The 16,111-nt window shown below is 37.7% G+C and overlaps 1 protein-coding gene across 1 annotated transcript in view; it reads right to left on the bottom strand.

The window, feature by feature from the left end:
* asap2a (ArfGAP with SH3 domain, ankyrin repeat and PH domain 2a) overlaps positions 1–16,111 on the bottom strand; it is a 216,825-nt gene that overhangs the window by 56,830 nt on the left and 143,884 nt on the right. Inside the window, exons 9-13 of the mRNA XM_067984242.1 lie at positions 14,317–14,403; positions 11,772–11,875; positions 11,383–11,452; positions 5,843–5,930; positions 1,075–1,123 (exon numbers count right to left, since the gene is read on the bottom strand). Of these exons, the coding sequence (XP_067840343.1) occupies positions 1,075–1,123; positions 5,843–5,930; positions 11,383–11,452; positions 11,772–11,875; positions 14,317–14,403 (398 nt within the window). The remainder of the gene's footprint in view (positions 1–1,074; positions 1,124–5,842; positions 5,931–11,382; positions 11,453–11,771; positions 11,876–14,316; positions 14,404–16,111) is intronic.

Here is a 16,111-nt window from a genome sequence, read left to right as displayed (position 1 = left end):
GCCGATTATTGTGAAGGGGCCCTGTTTATGTCCTCAAGTGAACTACTCAGTTGGAGGTTATTTTCTTAAATTCACAGAGAAATTCTCCATAATGACACTTAAAAAAAATTATATATACAAAAATCACAGTTTAATTTTGCTTACTGATACTTTTGGTCCATGAAGACTACCATTAATACAGCAGATTACGGTAACTAGTATGACACTTCAACGGCTGAGTCTATAGTTGCTATTTAACCAGCACTGCGTGGTTGGTGGTTTTATCCTTTTGCGGTCTTCTTAAACCATATATGTAACCCCACCCCCACCCCCATAAAAGTGTTGCCAGCACAGAAGAGTTCCATTTAATACACTATGTGATATCACTGCCTTTGCAGCAACAATTTAATTTATATTGTGTCAGGAAGGTTTTATAGTCGCAATGTAATATAGATAGCAACGTAGAAACTTTGTGGAACAACGGTTTAATTGAACAATACTGTCGTACTAAGGTATATCCTCATTCTAGCTCACCTGAAGTTATGTGCCCTAAAACCCAACTCTTGGGCTGCCAATTTACATAGCGCACTGTATCTCTGAAATGCTGTAATCTGTTAGGGAGGGTATAATTATACAGGAAGAGCGATTTCTATCTCATTTTAGATACAACTCAGTTTCTTCCTAATTTCACATTATATGCTTTTTAAAAAAAAAAACTCACTTTGAACCCAGACCACAATTACTGGTATAGAGGGGAGGTCATCTCAAAAAAATGAATTTGAGACAATCCTGGAAATTATAAGATAAGTAGGCCCTCCTCTTGGTGCCAGTATGATCCACAAAGTATCCAAGGTGCCACATTTTGAGCAGGACAAACCCAGGTTTGAACTAGCCGATTATTGTGAAGGGGCCCATCCATCGTAAGAATTTCTATATTTTAATTTTTTAATTTGCAATTTATAGCTTGACAACATTGTAACAAGTTTATAAGTGTTTGTCATCAGTCAGACAGATCAAGAATAATAGTAGCCTGTTCTATTTCCAATTTCTTATTAAGCTAGTCTTTTAAAGCTATTAAGTAGTTTTAAAACTTACACTTGGCATTCCTGTTCATCATCCACTTGAAAATGGTATGTTCTGTCATCTATACAAAGACAAAAGAAAATGCATTGCAAATTTAAAATTCATTAGAAATAAAGTGTTGCAAATCTGAAATCTGTTTTTATATACTGTTTTGAGTCCCAAGAGACAGACTTACACTGTGTGACGTTAACAAAATTCTAAATAAGAATTCCAGGTTTCCTTAAAATATTTAAATCAATTCAGTTTTATGGAAATTCTTCATTATAAAATCTCTACACTTTCTAAACAAACTTACATTTATAAGCGCCTTTAATGTAGAAAATGTCTCAAAGTTTAACCATCCCCACCTAGAAAGAGTTTTGCTGCCCGCGTACTCCTCCTGCCCAGGTAGCTTTCCGGCTGTAGGTATATGGTTTAAAAGAAGCATAGAAAATAGGACGGCAAAGGTCCGCATCTCTGAGAAAATAACTTACAGAAACCCAAGAGGTCAGTGAAAGAGTGCTGAGGCATTGAATAGTGAAAAACCATCCTACTGTGCTGATTCTCCAAAAACCACCAAGGATTGTTTAACGCCTTAGTGTTTATGTAGTCTTTTACCGTTATCAGGTCTTAGTATGTTTATACTAGATTAGGGCATCCTGTCTTGTGAATCTTACTGTTTTTGACTATTCAATGCCTCAGCACTCTTTCAATGACCTCTTGGGTTTCTGTAAGCATTTTCCTCAGCGTTGCGGACCTTTGCCATCCTATTTTCTATGCTCGTTTTAAACCATATTCTTACATTCCCTCCTTGAACCTGAGCATCTAGAAACAGGCCATCTCCTGACCTTTGGGTGTTTATAGTTCTGAAGTGTCAGCATGCTCTGTCTCTTACTAACTCGTTCATTCCCACAGCAAGACACAACTTCGCCCCCCTCCTATTAACACCACCCTCTTGCTAAATGTTTGGGAGCTTTGTGCGAGCTATGCGAGATGGGATATTGACCATGCTTGGCTCCTGGTTCCACCCAGGTTCAACTTTCTCTTTATCCCTCATGTAACTCTTCGGTCTTGCCTAAAATCATCTTGAGTTTACATAAGCACATATAAACATATACATATTGCTTCTAAGTTTAATTTGGTTAATACAGAAACCTACAGTGTATCATAATATCAAGAAATCATGGACTTAAAAGATTCTCCAGCTCTCCTTTTACTAATATCCATCTTGTGGATATTTTTGCTAAGTTTTATTTCTCCCAACCCAATTTCATTGTTAGCCGAAAGGAACCTAACCCTGAATTAAGGAAATCCAAATTACTATGTCCCTCTTTACTTTAATTTCAATCCCTCTGATTAGTATCAGTGTTTCCTGATTGTTTCATTAATTAGTCAGTTTCTCTATGGAGCATGTGTCACTGCTTTGTTTAAAAGATTTTCTCACTTTTCTGAGCCACATTAACCATTTCATGTCGTGCTGTTGTTGTCAGTAACTGGGCATGTCTGAGACCTGTTCTTCGGTGCATCTTCATCACGCATTTCCACATAATAGTTGCCTCACATGGAACATATCGTAGGTAATAATTTTCAATATTAACTTTCTGCTGACCAATTTATTTTCCTTCATGGTATTTCCGAATGGGTTTCCATGGCACATGTCTTTTGTCTGGTAAGATTCAATTCTGTAAGACCAACTGCTCTGTTTAAAGAGTGGTTCCAATAGCTCACCAAACCATAGGCCTTTGTAATCATGTTCTTCATCCTGGTCTCTGTTTCCAATTGATGGCAACATACACGTCCACTGTAGCCATTCTTGGGCTTTCAGGTTGTCTTATCAAAAGATCGGGGTGGGGGGGGCGGTGGTGGTGGTGTCTGGAGGTCTTCGTTTATCTCCCCCTGCATGGTCCCGATATCTCAGGTAGTGGCCAAGCTATCAAATGCAGTTTTCTCATTATTCAGCATAAGCAAGGAACAAATATCTCCAAGAGAAATCTACCTATTTACTATTTTCAACTACACTTTCCTGACTTCACAGATTGTACATTTATAACCGATTGATATCTTTTGGTAAATCATGCCCAGGTGATTTATTCACCCATAATCTCACAGGGTGATGACTTCAGAGAAATCTCCATTTGGTGGTGTAATTTCTCTGTTTCTATCTTATATTCCCAATCACTTCCTCTCATCTAATTTTACACATCGCATTATATTACCATTTCATCTGATTCATGAGCCCTGGAGGAAATGGCTTTACATGCTTTACTGTCCAATACAATATTTAGTCCGGTCCAATATCTTAATACTTTTTTTGTTTGTTTTACTTAAATTCTTCTTGGATCGCTTTTATTTATCCCAATTCAAGAGCAGTACCTCTGGACTGACAGGACTTGTCAAAGTACAATTTTATTTCCCCCAAAAAAATGCTTTCTTCCTTGATACACAGCATTGGATAGTAACCATTTAGACTGGACTTTTTTTCAAATTTTAAAATATAATTTGATTATCCCATTAAACTACAGGTAAATTTTCCCTTCGAGTGCTTGAACAGCAACTCATATCAATTTATCTTATCAATTCCAATTTCAGAAACAAATTATGTCCAGGCTTTGTAGTTTCACAGTAGAGACAGAAGTGCTTATAATTACTCCTGGATAGTAATCCTCCCCCCACCCCCTTATAAGCACTCAATTTCAGAAAATAAATGGGTTATAAACAAATCAAAACGTTTTCAAAAGAGGAAAAGCAACTTGGATCAAGGCTGATTATTGCTTTTCCTTCTCTATGTAATTTTGAATTATCGAAATCCAAGCTTTAAGTCTTAGTCCAAAACGTCACCATGCTGTGACATTTGGTATCTGCCGATGTCTGCGGATAAGGTCTTAAATTCTTCACACCACTGGATGTTTCCTGCACCAACATTTCTCCAGCAAAGGTTGCTCCGTAACTTTGTGAAGCCATTTTTATGTTAAAGAACTACCCTTGGTAATCCTGCACCATCAACACTCATGAGGTCCCGGAAACTCATGGTCCCCTGTTTAAAAGAAACACGGAAAATCCACTCTTTTTGAGAGCCTAAGGGGTTAATTTGTCAATTGATGATTTCATTCCGTCACTGTGGGGCTCGATCCAATTAAATTATGCCTATTATTTTAAATAAAATGCAACGGTCATTGCTTGGTGAATTAAAAATAGATGTCAGTGTCCTTGGAAGGGGTTAACTTCTTTGCAGAAACGAAGGTACACTGCTAGGTCATATTGACCCTGTATCCCTATCAGCAGCCCGCCTTGCGGAGAGTCTGCACCCATGTCCGCTACCATTTTGTTTTATCCCCCATCCAATCTACGCCTAAGATACCATCTTCTGTCTCCTGTCGTTTTTGAGTCCACACCACCGTGTAGCAAATGTTTACATCCCTACTGTGGCTTTTGTCTCTACCATCTTCCCCATATCTCCTCCATGACCCTAACCTTGACTTCTCCACATACGTGTGGACTGTTGAACATAAACCATCCGGTGCACTCGCCATGGTTTATTCACCCAAGGGCCTGAGGTGTGGCTACCTCACTTGGTCAGAATCACCTCCCCCCATTCCCCCCCCCCCATCTCGTCGGAATACAGTCAATTCTCTTAACACTAGCTACCTCAAACCTTAAAAATTTGGGCTCACCCAGGGATGCGAATTACATTAGCAGATTTCTCCCATTACTGTCGCAACTATGGGTTGTTAATCCAACAATGACCACCGCTTGATTCTAGCCCGAGTGGTTATATTATACAGATTGACTTACACAGCATTGTACTACAGCTGTCTTCAACATTACATTCAACATTATAATACAACTGTCTACAGATTACATTAATGACAATCAATCAGTACAACCTGATCTGTCCACTGAACCCAAGTTGATCAGACTTAGTCTTCGCGGACTGCCCGTGGCAACGGACTTCTGACCGTCCCCTCTTGAGTGTTCTAACTTTTGGGAGGAAGCATGTCCTATCTTTATACTATTCGGCTGCGTTGTTCTGTACATAAGCTCCACTGGTCTTATCTCCTGTTCGTAAACCATCCTATTGTGCTGACTCTCCAAAAACCACCAAGGATTGTTTAATGCCTTAGTGTTTATGTAGCCTTTTACTGTCATTGGGTTTTAGAATGTTTAAACTAGCTTAGGACACCCTTTCTCATGAATCTTATTGTTTTTCACTATTCAATGCCTCAGCACTCTTTCAATGACCTCTTGGGTTTTTGTAAGTTATTTTCCTCAGAGATGCGGACCTTTGCTGTCCTAATTTCTATGCTTGTTTCAAACCATATTCTTACACCGGCATTGTTCCCCCATCTCTCAAACTCTCCATCTCCCTCAGCCCTCCCCACCACCCCCCATCCTCTTCCTGTTTTCACCACCTCCTCTTTCCCCATCTTCATCCTCACCCCCTTCCATTCCCCTCTTTGGGTCTAGTTAATCTCCCATTTCTGAGCCTGCTTGACCTAAATACTGCTTTAGATCTTGACACTGACTGACTAACGCCATGGGAGATTGACTAGGAATTGAATATTTTATAGTAGGTAAAATATGTGGTTAGGAATATTTCTCTTAATTTTCAAACATAAAAACCATCAATAATCAGAGGAATTTACAGCAGATTTTTGCACATTTATATTTCTAATATTTTCTAAATAGCTATGGCTTTGCACAGCTTGTGAACATCCTTTTAATTAAGTCCCCATCTATAGAGGTATTTTCCTTGGACCTGATGCACATGTAGTACAATGATTTAAAAAAAAATAAAACATACGTGATATGAGATCAAAACATTTTCTCTCTTCTGGATTTGCTTTCACCTGGCACGTGAGTAGATTGAGCTTTGCTGGTGGTCTGTTAACCTAGAAGAAAGGCAGAAATGATTGAAAGCATTCAGGGGAAATTCTGCTAGAACTAGCATCAACTACTGCACTGGCACTGCAAGCGACAGCCTTTTATTACATAAAGTGCAAGCAATAAACCTTCCATGTTATACAATCAAAAGAATTCCTCTTTTACACCCAGCCCAATATTACTCTCCATTGAATTGAACGGAGAGTAAAATCAGACTGGGTGTAAAACCAGCGTTGCACCTATCCTCTCAGTTTACTGACTGACAGGTTATGTTAAAATTGCCCCCAATGTCATACTAAAGTGAGATGTTCCATCTTGATAGAGGAAAAACCGACAGCTTGATTGCATAACTTGAATATATGAACAGTCATGAAGAAATTCATAGCCCATACTGTACCAAAATCACAGCTGCAGGAGCAAGCAGGGAAACAAGATGATATGGGTTAAAATTAAAGCGCTGCAACAGCATCTTCCTAAGCAGATTTATAGTATCAAGAATTATATGAAGATACTGCCATGAACAAACAAAATTGAGCATATTTCACAGGGAACATGTTTTAATAAAGGATAGTCTCTTAGGTAAATAGAAATAAACTATAGTTAACCTATTTGTTCGTAATACAAAATACTAAGACGACTTCCTCTTTTTTTGACCAAAAGCAAAAGACGGTTTGAAACAGTAAATAAGATGAAATGACATTTACCATTCAAATACATTTTTGCATCCAGCTTTAGTAATCTCACTGGTACAAGAAACTGCATGCAGCTCACCTAAATGTCATAATTAGATCACTGCAATTTTTGTCCTCTATTCCAGAAGCAGAGAAGCTACAGAAGTTTTGAATTTTTCTGAATAATTGGTGTCGCCAAGGCAACGAATTGCCATACTAAGGTACTTTGCTTGTGTAAAAGGACAAAATCTATTTTGTAATCAAACAAAACATTTGTTTTCAAAATTATGAAAGGTTTTGAAAGGGTCAATAATGAAAGACTGTTTCCATTGGTTGGTTAATCAGTGACAAACAGCATAGATTCAAAGTGATCATACTCAGGATTATCAGAAGAACGAAGTTAGAAGATTTTTTTTTCATGGAATGTTATTAGGAACATGGAAAGATTTACCACAAATGGCTACTATGCTGAAGCATAGTTTAAAAGGGAATTGGATAAATATTTGAAAAGGAAGACTATAAAAGGCTACAGAAAAGAGCAGGGAAATGGTATGAGTGGATGGCTCCATTTGAAGAGCTATCTAGTGTTGACACAGGGGCAATGGGCCTAACGGCCTCCCTTTTTGCTGTAATTTTATGATCCTACGATACACGAATGTATAATTAATGTCATTTATATGCCTTTTCATTATAATGAATGTATAGCCTTCGAGTTTCAATTTTTCTCTCTCCCCACCCTTCAACTTTGCCCTGTACCACAAACAAGGCTACAATCTATACACCGCTTGAAGTTTATTTACGGGAAAATAACTGACACAGGGAAAAAGCTTCCTTGTCTGTCTCACTTACAAAAAGGATCTGTTCATTATTAACCAAGAAAACATAACAGACACAAGACATACAAAATTCAGAACAAAATTTAGAAAAGATTTCACATGATCACAAGTATTTTTAAATACTGCAGACTTAAAACTTGACTAGAAATTATATTCTTGTGTATGAAGAACAGGAGCCCTGCAAAGTTGAAACACTTCTCTTGATTTGTATTATACACAAGTTGTGTCTGCTTTTAAATTCTACTTTTAAAAAAGCAAATACTCCTCATATCTGACTTTCAAGCTTACATCCATCATGTAGATCACACAAGTTTCTGTATGATTAAATATATCTTTTACTTCTGCATGTATTTGAATATGCTAATCGGTTAGCCTTTCTTTAATACCTGTAAGCATACTCAGTTATGTAAAACTGCTGGGAACACAAGAATGGTACAGAAAGTAACTTTTCAGATTTTGCCAAATTTTCAGCACTAATTTGGCAACATTACTCAAATACCACAACGAATCCTTGTAGAATGATAGAATTTTACAGCAGAGTGGGCCATTAATTCCATCTCTAAAAGAGCTAGCTAGTTAGTCTGCTTTCCCAATATCCCGTTAAATTTTTCTATTTCAAATATTTATCCACTTGCCTAACAATTAATTCTTTTTAAAAAATCGATTTTGCTTCCATTGCTGTTTCTGGTAGGGCATTCCTAGAGGACACAGTGAGTGCTATTTTGGTGCATAGCCCAACGGTAGCAGAGTTCCTTGTTTGCCTTCTGGCACATTGTCTCAGGTACCTCAAACATATCAAATTTTAGTTCATAGCAAAAGTGAGCTTGCTTACTTTTACATTGAGCATGAGATTTTAAAAAAGTATTGGGAAGAAACCAGAACTGTAACAGTTAGAATCAGTGACTTTTGTTTATAGTGATTAGAGATGTGTTGGCTTTGAGGTTTTGTTTTTATGCATTGAGCTCAATTCAGTGTTCAGATAGGCTTGAATGAACATTTAAATCCAAATACATTTAATCTTAATGCAACTGGCAATTCATATCATATAGTTTTGATTAATTTTAAACCAGTGTCAATAACTAATTTAGAGTCCCCTCATTAAGAAACAAAAGCATAAAAATGGGTTCATCAGAAAACCATTGCTACTCTCAAATAGAGGCAGGGAAAAAAAGTTATTTACATTACAGTTGAAAGATTAAATGGTACAAGAACTGAATTGTGCTGTGCATTTTAAAGTACCAGGCCCACCCACTGGTGCAGCATATTGGAACACTATTATGTCTCTTCAAATACACGTCCATAGTTCTCCCAAGAATAGTTTCCAATCTTGGCCAAGCTGTCAGCAGAAGGCAAAAATCAATGCAGATACTTTTCCACTGCAAAAAGTGAATGCCGAACTAACCTATACTTTTTCACCTTCAAGTGCTAAAACAAAGAAGAAAGAATTTTCTAAAAACACAAAAAATAATGAATTTAACTGCCTCCAAAAGGCTTTGTCTTAATACTCAGAAGCTATTTCAACAGGACACTCAAATAAACTAGCAAGCTCAACAATGTGGTAACATTTTTTTAAAACTAGCTGATGAACAGTGTAATACTGAACTAATGAGTAGCTGCTGTCAATGTTTAAAAGCTAATTTTTCTGGGAAAATTTAATTAGATTATAAATCTACATTGATATTTCAAAATGCTTTATTTTGATTATATTAGCTAATTCAAATTCAGAAAATGTATTAAAAAAATTGGAGGAAGATTTTTTTCAAAATTACTAGATGGAACCTTTGTTTGGCAATCTACTTTTTTTTAAATGAAGGTATGACTCTATTTTCTCATGAGCTGCTAGTCTGTACAGGTCACTTAGTACCTCTAGCCAAGAGGAATGGCAATGAACCTGTTCCCAGATATTCAACTGCTCTGACTCAGCCACCAAAATTGTGACAATGTTCCAAATGAGACTCTCCCTCCCCCAAGGGGAAGTACCTGGCTTGTGTTCCGCATACATGCCATGGCTGCAGTGATTAGCTCAGCAATAATGAGAGGAAACAAAATACATTTCCTGGAGTTCCAATGTGTTGACCACCGGACTGCGAATAAAATGGTACTATTAACATAATGGAGAATTTAACATTTCAGTCGCTTGGTAGTTAAAAGATTAGCTTCCTAACAAGATGCCTCAGGGCTGAATCTATCTACCATGCCTGGAATCATTTTCATAAATTCTCACTGGACCATGAGAAGTACTTTACAATAGTTTAGTATTCCCATCTAGAGGAAACAACTAACTCTGCTCATTTGACCCTACCACAAGTACACCTCGCATTAATTATGGAGAGACAATGTCAATAATTGAGGAACATTTTGCAGCTTCCATCTTTCCACCTGCTCAGCTGAAGGCTGAGGGAGGCCTCATGGAGCCCGGAGGCTTATTTTGCCTCTGCCAAAAAAGAGAACTGGGCAAAATAATACAACACTATTAATTTCAAAATTAAAATCTTCCTGGAATTCTCACTCACTATTGTAACTGCGTAATACTTACCGTAGAATAGCAGCAAACTCCAAATTTAGCACCTCTAACTGCTTTACTATCGAGAATGCATTGTACTGCAGCAATTAAGTTGATGTGTGGAAAGCAACACATTTTCATATTCTAACAAAAATTAATACACAATTTAGAAGTAAATTACTATGAAGACAATTCGATTTCCATGTATGTGGGTTTCCCTTTCCCTGTCCAAGGATTTTCTCCTCTTCCTGGTTTTTCAATGTCATACTTCTGTAGAAATGTAAGGAATCTTACAACACCAGGTTATAGTCTGGTATTGTAAGATTCCTTACATTTGTACACCCCAGTCCATCACCGGCATCTCCACATCATGGATACTTCTGTAGATAAGACTGCAGGCACACAACTTACTTCCAGACAATGACTAATTGCACTCTTTAACTAGTCACAAAAAATGGGCAAAAAATTGTCTGGAATTTCTCAATAAGTGCTCACCACTCTTTAGCCTCTATCCAGCAGAAAATAGGAAACTCCATATATGGATATGATAGTGGATTCAAATTCCATGGTGCAGCCATTAGATACTTTGCCTCAGAATGTATTAATCAAAGATGTAATTTCCAAAAGAAGCAACTGAAAGGCCTTGATTTAAATTAGACCTCTCCTAGGAGTGGTGACTCATGTCAGCATACGGTCCCCACAGGCATGATATTGGAGGACTGTGTTCAAGTGTCCACTCTTTATATGTGAGAGCAGGCAGTTTTGGCAGTTGACTCAACTGCAGGAGGCATCACGATCAAGCCCGATCTGATGTTAATTTAATGACGACAGACACACACTTTCATTAGAAGTCAACTGACTTGGATCAGCAGCAGAAATCCTTGCCCTTGCTCGCCCATCCCTCCACTCCTTTCTGCTCCATTTCAAGCCTAATTTTAATGTTTCTACTGTTGAGATCAGCTAAGCCCGTCAGAGTAGAGAACTTTCCAGTATGATTCCAATGTCCCTACAGATAGCAATCAGTTGAATTCTTATACCCTGTAGGGAACTTCTGCAATTAGTCATTGGGATATAGCTTTACTTTAAATTTTGATAAAACTTTTTATTCTATTTCCTTTCACAGAACTTTAGAACAGAACAGTTATCGACACACTCCAATCTGCACTTGATGCAGCTGCACGTAATTGTCTTGTTACTATGCAACATTACTATTCCTGCTTTTTAGAAAAGATACTAGTACACCTCTAAATTTGAAAAGACACTGATTTATAACTTACCTCAAATAAACCTGAACTAATGAGACTCAGATACAATACTAGAAATCTGGTCCAATTTTCTCTAGACAGCAGATTCTTTTTTTTTTAAACACGAGCACATCAAAACAAAGCAACTAGCTGATATGAAAATGTCTCCGATTCCTATGGAATGAAATACAAAATCGTTAACTTACCGTTCCATGTGATATTGTAAGATAACCATTTTTTACTGTACACTTCCTTTTCTGCCACACTTTCCTGATCCTGGAAAAAAAACATTAAAATTTGCACATTGTATTTAACCCAAAGTCTCTATACCTTTTGGGAATATAACTTGTTTTGAACGGAGGATAATTTTGAACCTCTACATTTGAAATCATTAGGTTGCATCTCCAAAGCTACTGGAATCTACCCACTACTCTTGCTTAGACCATAAATGTTTGTTTTTCCTGGGAGGTTTGATGGACTGTTGCTTTTGCAAGTTGAATGCCCCTTTGGGAGGAGTTCACAAAATGGATTTAAGAGTTTTGCAGGCATTTCTTAAAGTGGTTCAACATTTTAGAAAAAAATTCTTTTAACTTACCCATCACTTTTTTTATACAGAGACCCACATTTTTCCGTTCCATGTTCTTTGTTCCCCTGAGGCTGATGTAAGCTGTACGTTGTGCCCGGACGAACCTGCGAATCCTAAACAGAGTAATAACTTTCTTACTCCTCAGTACTCCATTTAAATAAGCCATCTTAATAGAAGACAAGAAGGGATGGTGAAGAATTTTACCTAAAACACTAACTCTGTTCCCTCCACTGATGCTGACTGATCTGTTACGTGTTTCCAGCATTCTCTCTTTTTGTCATGACACGGTGAAATGCCATTAACTACCAGTACCTAATTAATGCCACATCACTTTCTTTCTTTATAATTCAAAATTAGTAACACATTTATTGCTCTGTGCAGACCCACTTGTAGATGGTCTGCTAACATAAGGTATTTCCTGCAGTTTGAATTTATCTACTTCAACATGGGCTAGTGCAGGTTGGAGCACATCATAAGAGTGCACTTTCAGCATTGGTGAAACTGAGTTATCACGTGCACCTCCACATAAATATTGGGCAAACTACAAAAAAGTGATTTTATTTCAGCTGAGGATCATGAGTATCTACAAAGGTACAAGTCTTATGGAGCTAATTAGAGCATAAGCAAGAACCACCATGATGTAGGTCTTACATATTCCAATATCTTTATTTCCTGCCCCCTAAAAAGCAGGACTAGGCAAGGTAATGCCATGTTATAGCACATGCAAAAAAATTGGCCTAACCAATTGCATGTTTTGACACACAGTGCATCCCAAAGCATCTGGCCTTCCACAATGTAATGCTTCCAAACCAGCATTGTAGTGGGAAGCTTACTTTGATGACCTATTCAACCTTTGTTGATTATAATTACAATGCTGCAAGTATGTCACTATTAGTCAGTCGCAAATTAAAAAAGTGACTTTGATTTACTGTCAAGATTTCAGGCAATTATACAATTAAGACTTGCTGAATTTGGATTGAGATTATTTGCTTGTGGAAAAGAACCTGGACTCAAAAGGTGAAAAGCACCAGCTTCATTTAAAATCAAAAAAAATTCTGCAGATTAAAAACTAGATTTAACTTTGTGAACTAACTATTGCAAGTAAATGGGGCAGAACGCCACTCAAAAATGATGCCTGGATATTTAAGGGATATTGTCAACGTGTGCACAAATTTAAAAACTAGAGGGCAAAGTAATATAACAGTAACAAAATCCAAGGTCTTACAAATTAATGTTTTGCTTTCTTTTTGTCACAAAATACTGATAATATAAACATATTTTATGTTTGAGTTAAGACAACATGATCATATAAGGCTTAAATTCAAGTAATATCCTCTGAGCAAAATTAAATGACAAACTATCAACAGGCAATATTTAACAACCAGTCAGACAAAACACAAGAACTTACTCTCCTAGACTTTGATCACAAAGGGCAATTGCATTTTGGAAGGAAACAAAATACATCCTTTAGTTACAAGAAATTAAACAAATCACATTAAGAATAGGTATAATAAATTGTCTACCAAGTTTACTAGAGACTGAATGAAATTTCTGATACTGTATTCCTATTACCTAATCAACCACTTCTACAAATAGAAATGTATTGTAATCTTTTAAAACATGAGTTTTGCTCTAGACAATATGTCAAACATCACAGGCCTCAGAAATTCTCCACACACAGTGGCCCTGATATTTACGGAGAGGGAGCAGGGGCGCGTATTTGCGGCCGGGGAATCCTGCAAATGCCGGGAAGATGGAGGTCCCACCCAATTTAACGGCAGCACCGCATTAATATTTTTTACTCCGTTTCCTGCCCGGCAGATTGGGGGGGTAGGCAGGTTGCCGCCCGAGGTGGGGGAGGCAGATCGGCAGGATTTCCGATATCCAAATTTCCGATTGAATTTTTCTCCCACAATGTTTTCTCTGTAACTTCTTCACACTAACAGACGCAATCAAGATTGGACAAGTTCCTATGGTGTTTGAGGAATGCCTGAATGAATCACTTGGTCTAAAACTTTTAAAATATATTGTATTGATCAAATATATAATGGCTATATTTTCCTCCAAATGTCAATAATCCAATATTAACAGCTTCTAAAATATATGCATCTAACCCATAGAGGTACAAAAGATTGCAAATTGGAATTAAGGGTACATTTGGAGCAAATGCAGCATTTCTGCAGTCACGACATTCTTCAAATAAAACAGAATTGTTAAATTATTAATTTTGTAGCTACAATATTGTCATAGTACTCAGATTAAATATCTAGTACAAGTCACTCTCATGTGGACATAAACATTTGACATAGATATCTTAATGTTTTAAAAGATTAATTGTTACTGTCATTAAAAAATGATTACAGTGTTTTAAATTTTAACATTTGCTATAAAAGTAGGACAGACTTGTTATCTTGGATAAAGATTTAGACAAAAGTTTGTTCTCCCAACATAAACTAAAGCAATATGACTAATAACTTGAACAAAAATGAACAAGCAAATCTGCTACTGGTACATAGACGTGCACATGCACTAGGGTACAAAATCAATTGCTCACCTCTTTTTGTTCTACCTGAAGCCCTGCTTTTAGTACATCACGAAGCTGAACTAGCTGTTTTCTTTCAACATCCTGCACTTGCTTAATCTGGAAAAAAATTTTTGTAGTCATATTTCATGTAGCAAAAATATTTCTTCTAGCCATAAGGAGCATATTAATAAATAATAGAAACATACCCGTTTTTCTCCATAATTACAGATTTACTAACAGAATCACATTCTCAACAGTATACTTCCATAGTTTCATCAACGGGGTGATAATTACGAAGGAAAATTCTCCCACTTTTTGTAAAAAGAAATTTCGGGCCTGGTGAGTTCCTAACCTCATCTAGCCAAAAAGCTGTTTGTTTCCAAAGTAGTAGAGAGAAAAGTGATCCAGAGCCCTTGTCATCTCCAGAGCGCCCAATGCAGCAACATCTAAATTGCACAAAATACAATTTTTTGTCTTCCTCCTCACCACTCTTCATTTAATTATTAATTTAGGGCATTTAATTGTTTTTAGTTTTTTAATTGTTTTTAGTTTTTATCCCTGTTGGCACTTAAGATTCTCATGAGCCTTTGTGCTAAACGCCTGAGCATCATTACTGGCACTAATGGGTTTCACAATGGCAATTGTACGAGATTCAGGACCAAGTCATGAGGTGCATTTGTGGCAAAAAGGAGGTGGCTGCAGGGAGAACAGGGTCCTGCCTACAAGGTCTTGGCCAAATATCCTTATTTGGTCAGCCAGGTGTCTTGACACTTATTGCGATCCATCACGATGTTTAATAGCCTCTGAATCAAGCTACTGAGAAATCTATACTTACCTGCATGTTTTTTTCATGACCCAATAAACAGTACCCGGGGCACATTCTACTTACTCAAGTTTAGAGAGTTATGGCACAGACTGACAGAACCTAGGCTTAAGAACTCCCGAGTGTGCCAAGTCTTTCACACGAGGACCTGGATTAAGCAGTTGGTGATGAGTATGCTTGGCATGTGGCATTAGACTTAGACATCTAGACCATCAAAGTGGCTGGCATGATGCAAGCTGTCCTGAGCAACTCCACCATGCTGAATGCAGGTGCTTGTCATATAGGGGATAAGGAAATTCTTGAGACTAGAGAGGAAAGGTACGGTGACAGGTCCAGCAATTTAATAGCTAAACCAAGCAGGTCTGCAGTACTCGATGACAATGCTGATGACTGGCTTACTAATGGAATCTGGAGGGGTGCAGTTTCAATGGGGTCTAGGATCAGCTCCAGATAACCCTGCAAGACAATACCCCACTGGGTAGGGCAGTCCTAGCAGAACAATGGGAAGCATCTTTGGTTAGTTGCACAGTTTTAGTTGGTTAAACTCCAGAAGTACACCTGTGCACACTCAGAAATTCTTAAGCCTAGATTCTATCAGTCTGTGCCATAACTCTCTAAACTTGAGTAAGTAGAATGTGCCCCTATTGGAAGAGACTGGGTACTGCTTATTGGGTCAGCAAAAAAACATACAGGCGAGTATCGATTTCTCAGTAGTTTGATTCAGAGGCTATCAAACATCGTGACAGATTGCAATGAGTGTCAAGATACCTGGCAGACCAAATAAAACTCAAGATCCAATGTAGTCTGGATGGCCACACCCACCAAGAAGACACCAATCATTCTTGCAGCCCTGGCTCACCTATCTGGCAATGACTGTGAGGAACTGTCTTCTCAGGGCCTGGGTCAGTAGAGAGGCAGATGCAGAGGTGTGTTGCAAGGACACCTGAAGCTACCATGCAGCATAGGCTGCCACATTCAATTATAGTAATGCTCAGCTGTGGC

This window comes from Heptranchias perlo, chromosome 5 (genome assembly GCF_035084215.1).
Source record: "Heptranchias perlo isolate sHepPer1 chromosome 5, sHepPer1.hap1, whole genome shotgun sequence".
NCBI lineage: Eukaryota > Metazoa > Chordata > Chondrichthyes > Hexanchiformes > Hexanchidae > Heptranchias > Heptranchias perlo.
The sequence above is the reverse complement of the archived record's forward strand: the minus strand, read 5'-3'. Positions and strand labels throughout refer to the sequence as shown.